Source organism: Mobula birostris, chromosome 22 (assembly GCF_030028105.1).
Source record: "Mobula birostris isolate sMobBir1 chromosome 22, sMobBir1.hap1, whole genome shotgun sequence".
In the NCBI taxonomy this organism is placed as follows: domain Eukaryota; kingdom Metazoa; phylum Chordata; class Chondrichthyes; order Myliobatiformes; family Myliobatidae; genus Mobula; species Mobula birostris.
In genome coordinates, this window is record NC_092391.1 from 21,071,940 (window position 1) to 21,091,221 (window position 19,282).

Sequence of the window (19,282 nt, forward strand, 5' to 3'; positions counted from 1 at the left end):
CAAGGAGCATTAGATGGCTCTGGGCCTGTATTTGCTGGAGTTTAGAACAATGAGAGAGGATCTCACTGAAACCTATCAAATATTGAAAGGCCTAGATAGAGTGGGCATGGAGATGATATTTCCTACAGTGATGCTGTCTAGGACTAGAGGGCATAAATTCAGAATAGAAGGATGTCCCTTTAGAACAGAGCTCAGGAATAACTTCTTTAGCCAGGACATGGTGAATCTATGGAATTTATTGCAACAGATGGCTGTGGAGGCCAAATTGTTGTGCACATTTAAAATGGAGGTTGATAGGTTCTTGATTAGTGAGGATATCAAAGATTACAGGGAGAAAGCAGGAAAATGAGGTTGAGAGGGATAATAAATCAGCCATGATAGAATGGTAGAGTAGAACTCAATGGGTCAAAGGGTCTGATATGGTCTTGTTGAGAAGTATTCTGGAGTTATGTGAATACGGCAGATATTAATTCAAGCAAGAATCAATCTTCAATTCTTGATGTAAATCGCAAGCAGTAGATTGAAGTTAAAAGCACACCTTGCAAATAAATAACTGTCTGTGGAGCAAAGACTAAGAGATATGGTTTACTAAATGATGACACTGAAACTTTTGCATATGCATCAGCCAAACGTTAAGACAATGGAGTTGTGTTAATTGGCCTGCATCAATCCTATGGGTTTAGATCATTTGTGTCATTGTAATCAAGTTCAAGGAAGCCTGCAGATAAGAATGATACCATCACTTAGTTCTTATCAATCATTGGGCTCTCTGTAGTCAGAAAGTTTTAGAAAATCTGTGTTAATTACTTTCTCCCAGCAAAGCTGTTTGAACCTTCAGATGAGTCTTATCAATTACACTTCATCAATTATCAATTATAAATATGCAAATCAAAAGAACCATTTGTCAACCCAAAGTATTGAAGTAAATAATGTCATTGTAACTACTGAAATGGTATTGCATCACCTACTGTTACCTTTGATTTTAAGGGTATAAAAATGTAATGTACTTTTGAGTTTGAGAGACTACCAATAGCGGCTCCAGAAAAATGTCTATGATGATGAATAAAGACTTCTATTATCACCAGCTTCAGTATCTCTCAGATGACTTAGGGTTCATAGTCACAAGAGTTTTATGGTCAAATATTAAGTAAATCTGGGCTTCAAGAGACAAGTAATTTCTTAAAGAAAATCTGTATGGCACAACTGAGCAGAACTTTCCCTCTGGATGCTGCAGGATAGCTACAGGCTTCCGTGCAAGAAACCCTCTTTCTGTGGCTTAGGAACCATTCCAATAACCCAGATGATCCTGCTACAAGTAATTCTTTGTCACCATCTGTTGCTTATTAAATCTGAGTTGGAAAATACATTCATGCTTCAGCAGTTAAAAGTCATCCAGAATGCAGGTGGCATTTTTCAGGAGCTTTAAAACTGGGCTTTATCATTTTCAACATCCAAAACAAACTCAACTTAACAATGGTAACGCATTATCTTATTAACTGTATGTGCTCTTCAAATTCACATAGAGAAACAAGTACTTTGGAAACAGCCTACATAAGCTCATCAACTGTATCCTCTTGCCAGCTGTTGGGATGGATAGGAATTTGTCCTGACCAAAGTAGATCAGAATTGTGCAGAGAAAATGTAATTAAAAGTATCGTACATCTCGCAAGTTGTGCTGAGTGACCATGCGATCAGCCTGTCGAGCAGCAAGTTGAGCTGTCACTTTCATGATGGCCTCCTTATCTGGTGCCTTTTGCTCTTGTTTTTTCTGAAAGAGAAGGGAAATCTCATTATATCTGACTACCATTTGAGAGTGTAATGCAGACTATAAACTACTAATGCAATATCTAACACCTTGTGAAGTCAAACTGAATCAACCAGTCTGGGCAAAGTCAGAAGTACTCATTTATCACTCCATAAATAAATCATTATTTTCCACAGGAAATATGAAGAACTATGTAAAAGCCTCTAGTTCACATTCAGTACTCTCCAGTTCAAGATGAACCCAAAAATTAAGTGCGACAAGATGACAGCAAATTCTTTGTGTGACATGACAAGCAATCCTTAGTGATATGAAACAACCAGTGAATTGGACCATTGCTTTCATATATTGTGGAACTTTACCCTAAAGGCATCGTACATCATCTCAAACAAGTGGTTTACCTTTTCTTCAGCAGAAACATCAGCCATTTTGGGTGGAGCAGCAGGGGCCCGCTTTTTAATTAACAATAAAACATCTAGAATGAAAACCAAAGGTGAAAATGAATATGTAGATGAGAGAACAATTGATAGTAGATTATCTGAACACACTACTCAGTCATCTCACCAGACTACAACAAACAAAGCAGGGTGAGCATAAATATCATTATCCATTTAAACCACAGGAATTACCTAAAGCAGTTGAAACTATAATGTTTATTAGGCCATTAATTTTACCTGGACACTCAGTGGTTCACCATAGACTTAGGTTTGATGAGCAAAAGATTTGCAGATGTTGCAAATCTAAAATAATAACAGAAAATTCTGGAGATGCATGGTGTGCTGCTACAAGAAAGCAGCATCCTTCAAAGACCCCCACCATTCAAGTCATGCTCTCTTCATACTAATACCATCAAGTACAAAGTACAGAAGCCTTTGCTCCAACACAACCAGGGTCTAGAACAGTTATTACCTTGCAGACCCCTGGACCAGTATAGATAACTTCAATCACCACTACTCTGAACTGATTTTAAACTCACTTTCAAGGACTCCTTACAACTCATGTTTTCAGTATTATTTTTATTTCCATAGTTTGTCTTCTCTTGCACATTGGCTTTTTGTCAGTCTTTGTCTATGAATAGTTTATCCATAAAATTCTATTGTACTACTCTTTTCCTGTTAATGCCTGCAAGAACATGAATCTCAAGGTAGTATAAAGTAACGTGGGTACTTTGACAACTGTTTTACAATGAACTTTGAACATTTTTCATGTTTGGGCAACTGAGTTACTCAGCAGACCCAAGTCATTGAAGTACAGTCACCATCAAGTCTTCGTACTTTCCATGCATCCCACCTCTAGATACCCATTTTTCTGGAAGTTATAACAGTAGGATTAGAACTCAGAGTGAACTCCCAAGCAAGCTTCCTTTATCAGTATTTGACCTTTAAAAATGATGAATTGCTACCTAAAGAAATTGACTCCAAAGATCTTTTCCATTCACATAGTTGCGCTGAAACTCACCTTTATCCTGGAGGTTTTCTTCAGCCACAGTCTTTGTGTCCGACAGGACCCTCTCTGAAGAAGCATGAATGAGTTTGTGGTGTGTAACTGTCTTTGGATCCTCCAATCCTCCCTGTACACACTGCAGGATATGCCAATAAATGAAAAAAAAAGTGATCTTAACTCTTAAAGATACACCACAGTAAACATTACAATACAGGCCTGAATTGCATCTTTTAATGCCGGAGCACTATCTGGCACTCTTATTAGGCTTAGAGCACTGGTAACAGGATAAAAGAAAGAAAATTTTAAAAAACCAGCTAAACCAATGCTGCATTAACGTATTTATAAATTTTGCCTGTTTTCTCTTACTCCTCAATCAATTGGCTCTTTAGCAAAAGACCTGTGGGCAGAGGGAACCTGCTGCAAGAGATGCCCAGGAAGTGTCCTATCCACAATTGAAAGGAATACATGTCATGCAGTGGACCTCCCATGGATATAAGGGCTTGTTCTGTATTTTCTCTGCTCGGACTGAGTGCTAAGAATGTCTCAGGCAAGCCCAACTGACATTAACCACTCAGCTGTTCATATTCATCTCACACCACGTCTTATGTTCTTAAGACATTATCTCACATTACCACCGTGCTCTGCAGTGGCTAGGCAGTGCCAATGCGGCATATTACTGCAGCGTTACATAACTCTCAAATAATTTACCAGGAAAAAAGAAATCTAAATTTGACAATTGTGTTCTGATGCTTTCTCCATAGTTGTCACAAATGAAAATTTCACATACTCGCTATTCCTCAGTTGCGAACAGTCTATATGCACACATTAGATAAAATCATCCAGATAACAAATGTTCTCATCAAAATATCAAAAGTCTGTAATGATGGGACTCCACTCTCTAGCTGGCCTCCAAATATCAATATCCAATTTTTAACATGTACTGCTACTTTAGTATACCAAAATTCTATGTCTAACACCACCTTTGGAGTGTCTTTGGAGTAGCCAAGTCCAAAGTAGCAGACTCCTTTGGAGTCATAGTCATACTTTATTGATCCAATTTCCCCCGGGATCAATAAAGTATGACTATGACTATACCATAAGTGGAGTAGTATTACCAAACACCAGTTATCAGATTCCAAAACAACTGACAATGGTAATGACTATGACATTGCAAGCATTAGGCAAACTTTAAGCACAGTTCAAGAAGCAAGCATAGTTTTCATTTTTCCATTGAAGACAAAGTTCTAATCCAGTTACAATAATGGGATAGTCATTTTTTTAAAGATAAAGTCAGTGTATAAAAATATTCATGCTCCAGTTTCTCTTCTGAGACTGATTCCCCACCCCTTCAAAGAAATGCAAGTACTATACACCAAACGTTTAGATAACATAACCTTAAAACAGTAAACAGCTAATATTGATCACTGTTCTTCCCTTCTTAACTAGCCCTTTGTTATCTACCATCAACAAACTCTCCCCAAAATAAAATCAAAGCACTCGTCTTTTTGCCAATGACCATCCCATTTCCAATACTGTTTCTTCAAAGTCCCATCGGCTGCCAAACCTGTGATCTTCTTTCCTGGAAACAAGTTTGAATCCTTCTAACCAAAGTCTCACACAAGCAAAGTTACAAAAGATTTTGACATTCTGATAAACTAACCTTCAAAGTTCAAAGTAAATTTATTATCAAAGTACATACATGTCACCATATATAACCCTGAGATTCATTTTCTTTTATTGTGGCCACACTCTATAAATTCTTAATAGAATAATAACCATAATGGAATCAACGAAAGACTGCACCAGCTTAGGTTTTCAACCAGTGTGCAAAAGGCAAACTGTGCAAATACAAAAATAAACAACAAGAATAAATAAATAAGCAATAAATATTGAGAACATGAGAGAAAGAGTCCTTGAAAAATGAGTCCGTAGGTTGTGGGAGCATTTCAATGATAGGGCAAGTGAAGTTGAGCTAAGTTATGCCCTGGTTCAAGAGCCAGGAGTGATAACTGTTCCTGTACCTTGTGGTGCGAGTTTGAGGCTCCTGATGGCAACAGTGAGAAGCGAGCTTGTCCTGGGTGGTGGGGGTCTCAGACAATGGATGCTGCTTTCCCGCAACAATATTTCATGTAAATGTGCTCAATGGTGGGGGCCGCTTTACCAGTGGTGAACTTTCTTCCACCTGCCCCTCTGCAATTATCCATTTGGCAGCAATGCACTTTACTTGGTCGCTTTCTTATTGATCCAGTCAGACCAAAATCAATTGCAACAGTTTCTGTTCACACGCCACCAGACTCTGCCAAGAAATTATCCCCCACCCCCTTCCATTTCTCATTTATAAGCTCTCCTATGGCAATAGTTTTTGTACATATATTGATTATAAACAGCGCCATTCTGCTTGACACATTATGTAAACTATTAGGCTGTGCATCAAACATAGTCTTCAATAACTGGAAATTTCCTCCAGTTGACTATCAGCAAGGTCAAAGACATCACCATAGCTTTTGGCCATTCCCTAGTTGCTGACTCCATTATCCCGGGCATCTACGTATGTAACAGGTTCTTCACAATCTATGACCATTCATCAAGGTGAAGGATTGAATGTTAAGATGTAATGCTAGTTATGGGCAAAGACAATGGAATGGACAAAGTTACTGAGAGAATTGAACAGAAGAATTGGCTACGATGAGGCCACCCTCAGGATAGAGGAGCAACACCTTTATTCCATCTGGCTGGCCTCCAACTTGCTGGCATGCACATTGATTTCTCCATCTGGTAAAAAAAATGCCCCCTTCTTCTGTTCACCACTCTAACCATTTACCTCTTCTTAACTGCCTCACCCTGGGTTCCCTCCTCCTTCCCTTTCTCCTATGGTCCATTCTCATCTCATATCAGATTCCTTCCTCTCCGGCCCTTTACCTAGATTCTGTGCAGAGCCCTAGTTAAGCATTTCGCCAAGACTCTGGCCCCAGATGGAGCCTGTCCCATCAGAACAGCTCCTCCCTCCTTTCTAATACTGGTGCCAATGCCCTACAAAATCAAACCTATTTCTCCCATGCCAATCCTTGAACAACATATTTAATTCTCTGTTCTCACTAACCCTGTGTCAACTTGTACATGGCTCAGGTAACAATTTGGAGATTATTACCTTTTTAGTTCAGTGTTTTAGTTTAGTCCTGAACTTTTCAAGTTCCCTCAGCAGAAGCTCTTCCCTTGTTCTTCCTATGTCATTGGTACCCAAATGGACCATGATAATTGGATCTTTCCCTTTTCCTCTGCAGGTCAGATGACATGTCTTGAACTTGTGCACCAGGCAGACAGCACAGCCTTTGCGACTCTTGAACCTTGCAAAAGAAAATTGTGTCTACTCCCGACTATACTACCCCCAATTACTAATATGTTTCTCTTCTCTCTCGACTCTTGAATGCCTTCCCGAAACATGATTCATGAAGGCTAGCTGCAATATTCTGGTAAATTTTAATTTGATGATGACCAAGAAGAAAGGAGGGGGTGCAGCCAACAGACCCCCATTAATATTAACAAGTTTTTAAACTAGATGACATACGTAAGGAAAGTCTTTTTTAGTTCATTCACTTACAAGTGCCTATAGCATCATTACCTTCATCACACCTTCACGCATTCTACTCTGAGAGGAGCCTCTAATATCATCCTTGCATTTCTTCATGACTAATGCTCTTCACCTTCTCCTTAAGTAGTGCTTCAGATTTCATTTCTCTATGCAATGTAGTACCTTATATATGATCACCAATAAAAAAAAAAAATCAGCTGTGCCTCTTAACTGTGGAAGACACTAGCAGGATGGTGGAAATTCCAGGTGTCAAGGGTTATCAAGTGTGTGAAATTACCATTACTAGGGAGAAGGTTCTTGGGAATCTGAAAGGTCTGAAGGTAGATATGTCACCTGCACTGTGTACTCCCCAAGGTTCTGAAAGAGGTGGCTGCAAAGATTATGGAGGGATCAGTAAAAATGATCTTTCAAGACTTACTAGATTTTGGAATGTTTCCAGAAGATTGGAAAATTGCAAATGTCATTCCAGTCCTCAAGAAGGGAGAGAGGCAGAAGAAAGGAAACTATAGGCCAGTTAGTCTGACCTCAGTTTTTGGGAAGATGTTGAGAGTCGATTACTAAGGATAAGGTCTCAGGGTACTTGGAGGCTGTAGTCTGAATGGTTTCCTCAAGGGAAAATCTCGCCTGACAGATCTTTTGGAATTCTTTGAAGAAATAAGAAGCAGGATAGAGAAATGAAATAAATAAATAAATTGGTCGATGCTGTGTACTTGGATTTTCAGAAGGCCTTTGATGAGGTGCCACACCTCAAACTGCTTAACATGCTACGATCCCATGGTATTACAGGAAAGGTTCTAACCTGGATAAAGCAGTGGCTGATTGGCAGGAGGCAACGAATGGGTCAGTGTTGGGACTGATTCTTTTTATGTTATATGTCAATGATTTGGATGATGGAATTGTTGGCTTTGATGCAAAGTTTGCACGTGATATGAAGATAGGTGGAGGAGCAGATAGTTCTGAGGAAGTAGAGAAACTACAGAAGGACTTAGATTAGGAGAAAGGACAAAGAAATGGCAAGTGGAATACAGTGTTGGGAAGTGTATGGTCATGCAATTTTGTGGAAGAAATGACAGGGTTGACAATTTTTTAAAATGGAAATAAAATACAAAAAACTGAGGCACAAAGGGACTTGGGAGTCCTTGTGCAGGATTCCCTGAAGGTTCATTTGCAGGTTCAGTCCGTGGTGAGGAAGGCAAATGCGATGCTAACATTCATTTCAAGAGGACTAAAATATAAAAACAAGGATGTAATATTGATATTTATAAAGCACTGGTGATGCCTCACTTGGAATATTGTGAGCAGTTTTGGGCCACTTATTTTATAAAGGATGTGCTGAAACTAGAGAGGGTTCAAAGGAGGTTCATGAAAATAATTCCAGGATTGAATGGCTTGTCATATGAAGGGCATTTGATGGCTCTGGGACTATATTCACTAGATTTCCGAAGAATGGTGACCTCATTGAAACCTATCGAATGGTGAAAGGTCTTGATGAGTGGATGTGGAGAGGAGGTTTCCTATGATGGGAGAGTCTAAGACTAGCAGGCACAACCTCAGAATAGAGGGGCATCCTTTTAGAATGGAGATGAGAAGATATTTTATTAGCCAGAGAGTGGTGAATCTGTGGAGTTCTTTACCACAGACAGCTGTGGAGGCCAAGTCTTTATGTATATTTAAGGCAGAGGTTGATAGATTCTTGACTGTTCTGGTCATGAAGGGATATGGGGAGAAGGCAGGTGATTGGGGCTGAGGGGAAAAATGGATCAGCCATGATGAAATGGCAGAGCACACTCGATGAACCAAATGACCTAATTTTGCTTCTATATCTTATGGTCTTAAAACCACCTCGTCAATTAAGCTTTTGATCTGTCCCAACATCTTTTGTGGCTTGGTGTCATATTTTATTTGTCAATGGTATGGAATATTTTTCTAACTTAAAGACAATGCAGGAATGTGTTCTGGTCAATCAGTTCAAGCCATGTGTAACAGCTACTTTGTGAACGGAATATCACTTTTTCACACAAATTTCCAAAGCCTAACAATATCATGACACTGATGTGAACTACCATTTTCCAGAGCAGTAAACTTTATACAAGCTTAAGGACTTTATACTGCAGATCAAAACTCTATGAAGCCGTCCAGCACATTTCAACAAAACTGCAAACTCCAACTTCTTATTCTACAAACATACCACTTTTACTAAAAGGTAGGAAACTCACAAATTTGGAAAGATTTTTCCGCTTAGTGTTATTGGAATTAAATAATAATTCTATTATGGCATTTTACATTATGATAAATCATAACTTCACAAGAGTATTTTTCAGATTAGTGTTGGAAAATAGCACCCGTGTCCCAGATAGCAGGAAGTAAATATTGTGCTGCACAGTTAATAGATAAGTAGTAAGATGCTATTATTAGATGCTACTTGGATTTCCTTGCCTTAGTAAATCAGTTTCCAGCATCCCCTAGTGGAAGTGCATGTGCATAGAGCCAGCAAGGTAGTATCACACTTATTTATGAAGTCACCACACTATGACAGTTAAATGCATCAAGGAAGCTGTTGCAAAAAGATGATATCAATGGATGTCTGATCTTCCTGGTACTCTTGCCTCAAGAATCAATCATTTAGAAGGTGAAAACTAGTTTTCCCTTTAGCGAATCTCATAATAAAATAATTAGCAATGCAAAAATAAAATGCCAACTTAATCAAGACATTGAGAAGAAGGCCCTGCACTAAATTTGACTTAATAAAAGGTCCATTGTTTCAATCTATTATAAAGTGGAATATAACCTATTTGTAGAGAACTCAAAGGCCCAAAACCAACAACCTTACCATCTTTCACCAGAACCATTTTCCAACCACTCCAAGCCAAGAATAAATTCCTTCAACACTGAATTCTAGGTACACTCAGTAAAAGCACAACCAGTCTAAGAGTAACTAAGAATGTAAAAATACCAAATTAACCAAGTCACGAGATTGAGGGCCCTACACAATACAGATCTCAAAAGTTCCGAGCATTACTTACTGGAAGGTCTGTGGCCTCAATCTATTAATAAAGAACACCTAGTAAAAGCACAACTACACCAAAAATAATTGACAATTCAAAACTACGGTACCAATTTAATCAAGACATGAGATTGAGGGCCAAAATATCTACTGCATCTCAGCTAACACTTCTCACACCAATAGCATAACCAAAATATGTCGTTTCTCCAAATAACAATTAAAATACAAATTTTAAAAGCCCTGCAGCTTGAAAATAAGATGTAGAAATTTAACTTGTAAACACTTAACACCTATTACATAATGGACTTGAAGAACATTAATGGAAAAGACAAGCAAACGCTCAATACAAAGTTTTAATCAATTAAGAAATTACCAATAATGATACTGGAAAGCTTTTTAAAAGCATTCTGAGCCAAATATATTTTTTTATATTTACTCTAGTCTGGATGTCACACAAGGAATTAATATTTATGTTTACTCTAGTCTGGATGTCACACAAGGAATTAATCAAGGAATTATTCCTTGTGTGATATCTTGGCTACAACACATAGAACAGTTTGCAGGAATGATATGGAAGGGCTGATGATTATTTTTCTGTGGATAGTTAATGTTCTAACCATGTTTATTGATTCCAAGTGGCAAAACACCTTGAGATTAACTTCCAGATGTGACATTGCTTCATAAGCAAATTTTAAAATGCTACTTGATTTATCAGATAGTACTGAAGTAGCTTAGGCAAGGAGCAGGGCCCCAATGCACTTAAGAGATCTCAGTCAAGTCAGATAGCAAATGGGTAAACCAGTTTAGGGTACATTAGACCATAAGGTATAGGAGCAGAACTAGGTTATTTGATCTATTGAATCTGCTCTACTGTTCCATTGTGGCTGATTTATTTTCCCTCTCAACCCCATTCAGAATCAGAATTAATATCACCAGTACGTCTGGTGTCATTTGTTGTCTTTGTGGCAGCAGTATAATACATAATAATAGAGAAAAAACATGAATTTCTACATCATGTTTTTATATAATTAAATTAAATTAGTCCAAAATTTAAAAAAAGTAGTGGGTTCAATGTCCATTCAGGAATCTGACAGTAGAGGGGAAGAAGCTGTTCCTGAATCCAGCGTGTGCCTTCAGCTCCTGTACCTCCTTCCTGATGGTAAACAATGAGAACAAGGCATGTCCTGGGTGATGGGGATCCTTAATGATGGATGCCACCTTTGAAGCACCATTCCTTGAAGGCATCTTGTATACTACAGAGACTAATCCCCATGATGAAGCTAGCTAAGTTTATATAATTTTCTGCAGCTTATTTTGATCCTGTGCAGTAGCCCCCCCCCATACCAAATGGTGATGCAGCCAGTTAGAATGCACATTAGGAGAAGAAGGATGCTTATGTGAGAATGCTGTTCTTGGACTACAGTTCAACATTCAACACCATAGTTCCAACCAGGCTTGACAAGAAGCTCAGAGACCTCGGACTTGACCCTACTTTGTGCAGCTGGATTCGGGACTTCCTGTCAGATTGCCAGCAGGTGGTAAGAGTGGGCTCCCTCACCTCCACCCCTCTGACTCTCAATACAGGAGCCCCTCAGGGCTCTGAACTGAGTCCCCTCCTTTACTCCCTGTATACCCATGACTGCGTCGCCACACGTAGCTCTAATCTGCTAATTAAATTTGTCGATGACACTACATTGATTGGCCTTATCTCAAACAATAACGCGGTGGCCTACAGGGAAGAAGGCATCTCTCTGACACAGTGGTGTCAAGAAAACAACCTCTCCCTCAATATCGCAAAAACAAAGGCGCTGGTTGTGGATTACAGGAGGAATGGAGACGGGCTAACCCCTATTGACATCAATGGATCTGGAGTTGAGAGGGTAAACAACTTCAAGTTTCTCAGCATCCGCATCACTGAGGACCTCACGTGGTCTGTGCACATCAGCTGTGTGGTGACAAAGGCACAACAGCACCTCTTTCACCTCAGACGGTTGAGTAAGTTTGGTATAGGCCCCCAAATCCTAAGAACTTTCTACAGGGGCACAATTGAGAGCATCCTGACTGGCTGCATCACTGCCTGGTATGGGAGCTGTACCTCCCTTAATTGCAGGACTCTGCAGAGAGTGGTGCAGACAGCCCAGCGCATCTGTAGTTGTGACCTTCCCATGATTCAGGACATTTACAAGGACAGTTGTGTAAAAAGGGCCCATAGGATCATTGGGGATCTGAGTCACCCCAACCACAATCTATTCCAGCTGCTACCGTCCGGGAAACAGTACCGCAGCATAAAAGCCAGGACCAACAGGCTCCAGGACAGCTTCCTCCACCAGGCCATCAGACTGATTTGAGTGTACTCTACATTACATTAACTGTTCTATTTTTATAAATTATTATAAATTGCTATGATTGCATATTGCACATTTAGACGGAGACGCAACATAAAGATTTTTACTCCTCATGTACATGAAAGACATAAGAAATAAATTCAATTCAATTCCGTAGTAAACAGTAGAAATTTGCAAGTGTCTTTGGTGACTTACCAAACCTCCTCAAACGCCTAATGAAATATAGCCACTGTCATGCCTTCTGTGTAGCTGCATCGATATGTTGGGCCCAGGATGGATCCTCAGAGATACTGACACCTGGGAATTTGAAATTGCTCACTCTCTCCATTTCTGATCTCTCCACGAAGACTGGTGTGTGTGTATTCCCTCATCTTGCCATTCCTGAAAGTCTACAATCAGTTCTTTGATCTTACTGACATTGAGTGTAAGGTTGTTGCTGTGGTACTACTCAAATAGCTGATATATCTTATTCCTGTACGCCCTCTCATCACCACCTGAAATTCTGCCGACAATAATTGTGTCATCAGAAAATTTATAGATGGAATTTGAGCTGTGCCTAGCCACATAGTCAAGGGGTGTAGAAAGAGTGGAGCAGTGGACCTACTCCTGCATTCTCCCCATAACATTCGATGCCTTTACTAATTAATTGCCTCTGCTTTAAATATACCCAAAGCCACACATGGCAATGAATTCCTCCTAATCTCTGTTCTTCTCTGAGGTTGTGCCCTCTGGTCCTAGGCTCTCCCTTTACTGGAAACATTTTCTTCACGTCCACTCCACCCAAGACTTTCAATATTCAAAAGGCTTCAATGAGATTGACCCTCATTCTTTTAAACTCCAGCGAATACAGGCCAAGCGCTATCAAACACTCCTCCTCATCCATTAACCCTTTCATTCCCAAGATCATTCTCAACTCTCCTCTGGACCCTCTCCAATGCCAGCACATCCTTTCTTAGATATGGGGCCTGAAACTACTCACAATACTCCAAATATCTTTCTTGTATCTTTAAATAAATTCATGGGAATTGCTGGAAATACCAGCTCTCACTATAGGAATCTCCAGGATTTTGAACCAGTGACAATAATTGATTTCAGTAATAAGGATTAGATCACTTCCACAAAAGCTAGTAAGTCTTTGGTAGTGAAAAATATGACCAGATGGGAAAGATGCAGTACAGGGACAGGCATCACCAACAGCAATGATAAGAAAATTAGTTTTAGTTAGTGTATTTATTTTAATGGTGCTAAACTGTGACTTCCATTGAGTTGCAGCTCAGATTTAATGTTTTTTTAAAAAGATTTTCATTAGGTTCGTAGAGATTGTTTTAGGGACAGGAGTGTTAGGGGTCAGGTTGGGGTTTAGCGACAGGGATATGGGGGAATTAGAGGTCAGGCTGGAGTCAAAGTCTCCACCATGTGCTGGAAGGCCAGCAACGTAGACAGGGGACATTCACAGACCAGACCAGGATGTTGAGCTGGCAGACCAGTGTCGATGAGCACCCCTCAAGTCAGCAAGTTGGGATACCATGTGGGTAGGAAGAAAGAGTCCCATTCACCCCCTGGGCTCACCAACTGGTGTGACCCGAGTTTCAGGCCTAGTGTTCAGGGTCTTGCCATTCCAAGTCCAGAGTTCAAAGCCTAGCGCTCGGTGATCAGCAATTCCTCAGTGTCAATGCCAAGAATCGAGGCCCAAGGGTCAAATCAGAAGTCCGAAAATTGAGGTTCATTAGCTGGAGTCCCGAGAGTCTGCGAATCTCTGCGAGTACAGTGGGGAAGTCAAAGCCCAATGTCTGCGAGTGGGTGAAAGGGAGGCTGGAATGGGTCTTGCTTTGTTGTTTTGTTGTTTGTTATGTTCTGTATTGTTCTGCCAAGCATTGTGGCTATACTATGTTGACACTGGAATGTCTGGCATCACTGCCGGCTGCCCCCAGCACACTCTCAGATGTGTTGGTTGTTAATGCAAATAGCACATTTCGATATACAATGAATAAACAAAATTTGAATCTGGTATCTTGGAATGCACAATGTATTTGGAATGGGAGTCAGATTTCAATTTCCTTGTGGGGCTTATACAAATGTTTCAGTAGGTAGCAGAATGACAACTGTTTGGTTATGAAATTAGAGAAGAGGATTGGAAGTACAAAAAGAGAAAATTTGAAACCAGCAACAACAAATGAAATCAATAACATGCAGGTAAAGATACAGGCAAAATAGCTTCAAGTAAAAAGTGGGTAAAGGAAGGAGATAAAAGTAATAATCAAGACTTTCACATACAAACACAACAAATTTGGTCTTGATAAGTTTGTTTTCAGTTCATCTTTTAAAACAGTCTTCTGGAATATAACTACCAACTGGCCAACACAGCAGTAGATTTCATCCATCAAATATCTTACACAGCTTTCCCAAGTTTAAAAATAACATGCTCTGGCTGGCAGCACATTAATGATGGTGAAATCAACACGTTTGAACCAGAATCAAAAATTTTGTCTGGCCAAGAATAACTAGCTATAGCCAGAGACAGGAACAATGTGCATACCATTCCTGTGGGCTAAACTCAGCTTCTGGCTGTGTCAATGGCATGTACATTACCAAAGAGTTAACATATTGAATTGGACAGTAAGATACGAGTAAAATGGAAAACAAGTTCTGGAGCAAATTGGACATCTATTTATTTCGTGAAGCCTGAAGGTACTCAAACAACTATACCAAGAGCCAAACTCAAATACTCTTGCGCTATCCTCAACAAAAATGTCATTGCCAAAAACCTCAAAACTTAGGTACAACACTGAAAGAGAAAAAAATATACAAATCTGCAAAGACAGAAAGAGAAACAGTATTTTTAAAAAAAGGAACCAATTTATTAAAAGAAAACTGAGCATTTCTTTCACTGTCTGCATCTAACTGGATTCTGATCAATGACTCTAGCAGATCAGCCAGAATAAAGAATCGTTGCATGCTGTTTGATCCCAGGCACTTTTCTGGACATATTGATAGAAAGTTCTCTTCCAAAAATGATAATCCATGTCTTTTGCGTTTTTCTAGGCCTTGTTCCTTTAGATGATCCAACTTACTCAGATAGAAATTGAAGGTGCAAACTTAGCGGACAAGGTTGCAACTACAAAATGGCCCAGACACATCTTCATTCAAGTATGTACTTCCAATTTCTTTCTGACACCATGGGAAAGTGAAAGCCAGAGAACTCATTTTCACACAAACACCATTGCTTTCACAGTGACGGTGATCTACTTAACTATAAAACATTCCACCTTTTCCAAACTTTAACATTGGGATATCATTCTTCCTTCCAACATTGGTAAATAATTCACACACACTTTCTAACAATATAAAACAAATGGTTCCATCTTAATTTGTGGGTTTTCTCCCATTCAGCTGTTCTTCCAAATGAAAACTAAACTAACATGTTCTTGTCTCAAACACGAGAAAATCTGCAGATGTTGGAAATCCAATGATGCTGCCTGGCTTGCTAAGTTCCTCCAGCATTTTGTGTGAGTAACATGTTTCTGTGCACAAGTCTGGGTGATTATTAACTACCCTGGCTTGCAGTTAGCAACCAAGTTATTGTGCCTGATGGTGACCTGGATTTTTTTTAAATAAAGGATGCACTAATTCAAAAGGCTGCAGAATAAATACAAATTTAAGATTCATTTGTGCATAATGTTGGCAAGTAACCTGACATCCAATCTAGCATGATCATACTTTCACACACTCTTTCTTGCAAACATCAAACCCGAGGTCTCGGAAGTGCGCAAGTGATCAGACAAATATCTTCGTTCAAAGCCAGGATGCAGGAATTACTCATCAACTTAATTCTTCACAGTCAATTAGATCAAACCCAAGAATCTTTGTCCTACTATTTACTTAAAGTTGGGAAGTTGTCATAACTAGGTAACACTGGTATACACATTTTTATAGAAGCATATTGTGGAAATTACAAGGTGCACAAATGGATATAGATCTCCTTTGCAATGCAAATTCCCCTTCTTCTGGGCTGCAAGATCAGCTACACTGTATAGAATAGAAAAATTCCCTTTGCTTGGAAAATTAACAGCCAAAGAGGACAATCAGCGCATCAAGTCTGTGATGATCGGTCTTCATAATCACAACGTTAAATCTGAAAAGACCACTTCCATAATAAACAGTGAGATGGAAAAAAAAGATATGCAGCAAACTAAATAAAAGGAATCATCAAAATCAAGATTTTAAAATATTTCACTTCACTAGCGACAAGAACTAATCATTATGATTTTAACATAAAGTGATCTAACTTTGCATTAAGCTGCTAGTGCAGAGTATTTCCAACAGCTGAACACTGCACTCTGAGTTCATCTATTTTTGGCAGTTAGTAATTGCCAGGGCACAAGTGAAAGAAGGAGCCCAAACTTTAAAAAAACTGAGCAAAAGACAAACTATTAATCCAAATCAAGAATTCACTGGAACCAAAATCCAAAAACTGCTGATAAGAAACACTTCATAATTTAATAATGCAAACTAGCTGAAAATAATTTTCAACAAAGATCATAGCTTTAAGGACTGACATCAACTCCTTCAGACCTAGGCACCAGTTTTTTGAGCATCATCTTCTACATAATTAGTCTAGTTTGCAATGACCACCTAGATGATGATGGGGCTTTGAAACAGCTCAAGCAAATATGTGCTAATAAATTTATGACCCTGTCAAATAAATCCATAATAAATTGTAAGTTGCGTGTTTTCTATGTACTTAAATTAATAGAAAATGCTTGCATTTGTAAAACACAGGCCATCGCTGCAGCTCCAAAACACACCTGCCTGACAAAGAAAAGGGAAATTGTGTTCACTATTATTATGCAAGAAAACTCTGCAGCTAGCTCAGGCATAGTGAAGTCCCACAGATTGAAATGAGAATGATTTCCAGAACTTATTTTTAGCTAGCTGGGGGACAGTGATTGGCCAGGTCTCGTGCCAAGCAAACCTTTAACAGATGGGGCACTTTAAAGAGAGCAGTTCCAACATCAAGGCACTTCAAATTCTGCACTGAAATAACTACTAATGAAGATTAAGTAGTCACATATCCGGAGTAGGACATGAATCCACAATCTTGAGGCTAGCGACAGGCCAAAACCAACACTTAGATCCTTAAAAAGCCAATGAAAAAGCCTATTTACCATTAAAAAGCAGACTGTGCACAGATTACAATCCAGTTGAGGAGCAGAAAAGGCAGTCCACTTACAGCATCATGTACACAAAAGTTCCTAAACGTCAGGACTAGAAATAAGCCTGCTTTGAACTACACAACATTGAAAACTTATAAAACTTCAACTGTAATAGAATCAAAAAGGGAGAGTTCAAGGGTAAAAAAAACTCAAGTGACAAGGGCCTGGATAGGATGGAATTTGTGAAATCTGTTCAGGAACGTTTCCTGAATCAATAGCGTGACGCTAATACAGCTCGGGGCAACGGAGTTTGGCGTTTAATTCCAGCGCCCTCTGAAGCAAGTTTGTAGATTCCTTCCAGTGCTCCAGGTTTCTTCCCGCAGTCCAAAGATGTACCGGTCAGTAGGTTAACTGGTCATGGTAAATTGTCCTGAGATTAGCAAGGGGTTAAATTGGTGGGTAAATGGGGAAACTACTTTAAAAGTTACACCATGTACGCAGTACAGATAGAATTCAGATGGCTTAGTACATTTATTTATGGAATGCAGTCTTTGCCAAAGGACACATGAAACAAATCACACTTCCCAAGTTGCAAAGATGCCAACGTCCTAAGCAAGGTTCACTGGGAGCATTGAAGATGAAATGCTGATAGTAAAGCCTCAGTGATTTAACAACGGAACAAAATTGTATTCTAGAAGGAGGCGGATGAAAGGGCAGGACAAGGGCCCCGACCTGCGAAAGGCAGCCAGTGATATAACCACTGAAACCACGAGGGCAATAGTTCCCATTTCCCAAACATCCCAGCAGGATTCATCTCCCTCCCTCCACCCCAAACACCCTGACAGGGATCACCCCTCCCCCAGACGTTCTGGAAAGGAACCACCCCCACCCACAAAACGCTTTAGGTAGGGTTCACCTCCCCCACCTCCTAAACGCTGAGAGCAGGTATTGACTCCCCCAAACGCTCTGGGCAAGGAGCATCTTCCAGTCCCACCCCCAAAAAACGCTCTGACCAGACAGAGATCAACTCCCCACCCCCCATTACCCCCAAACGCTCTGGGCAGGAATCGCCGCCCCCACCACCAACACACCGCATGGCACCGACTTCCCACCAGGGCAGATCATCCCTCTCCCAGTACAGGGCAGCCGTGCCGTGCCTTGCCCCCACCCCCTGGGCCCGCGGGGCAGAACAATCCCCAGGCTGGCTTACTTGTTTCAGGCAGCGCTCCTTGAGCTTCTCGATCCCTGTGTCCTCGGTCACCTCCTCCACCCACTCGGCCCCCTCCATGGTGCAGATGTGGAGCCGCACCACCTTCCCCGCAAAGATCTTCTCCTCTTGCACAAACATGGGCCCGGCCGCTACCGCCGACTTTATCCAAACGGCCTTTCAAAGTCGTCCGGCACCTCCACGCCACGCCCGACCTCCTCACCGTCCCTCCGCCCACAGGCTCAGAGACCAGTGCGACCTTTCACCTCTCACCCGCTCCCGGGGGGAGAGAGGCCGGTCTCTTTGTCTTCACCTAGTGCGCAGACGCACGTCATGCAATGGATTGTGGTTACTGTAGTTCCCTTTATTTGGTGATACAGTAGAACTATTCAGAATCAGAATCAGGTTTATTATCACGGCATGTGTCGTGAAATTTGTTAACTTAGCAGCAGCATTCAATACAATACATAATATAGAAGAAGAAGGAAAAAATCTATTACAGTATATGTATATTGAATAGCTTAAAATTCGAGGAGAAACAGAATCAGGTTTATTATCACCTGTTAACAGCAGCAGCAGTACAATGCAATACATGATAATATAGAAAGAAAAAATAAATAATTAAAGTAATTACAATAAGTAAACATATATGTATATTATATAGTTAAAGTAAAAGCAGTGCAAAACAGAAATAATGTATTAAAAAAAGTAAGATGGTGTTCATGGATTCAAAGTCCATTCAGGAATTGTTTGGCAGAGAGGAAGAAGTTCTTCCTGAA

General features: G+C 40.1%; 1 protein-coding gene across 1 annotated transcript in view; it reads right to left on the minus strand.

Annotated features, from left to right (window-relative positions):
• ubac1 (UBA domain containing 1) overlaps nt 1–18,777 on the minus strand; it is a 42,798-nt gene extending 24,021 nt beyond the window's left edge. Inside the window, exons 1-4 of the mRNA XM_072240273.1 lie at nt 18,507–18,777; nt 3,221–3,341; nt 2,164–2,237; nt 1,661–1,768 (exon numbers count right to left, since the gene is read on the minus strand). Of these exons, the coding sequence (XP_072096374.1) occupies nt 1,661–1,768; nt 2,164–2,237; nt 3,221–3,341; nt 18,507–18,644 (441 nt within the window). The 5' untranslated portion in view covers nt 18,645–18,777. The remainder of the gene's footprint in view (nt 1–1,660; nt 1,769–2,163; nt 2,238–3,220; nt 3,342–18,506) is intronic.
• Between the last annotated feature and the right edge of the window lie 505 nt (nt 18,778–19,282).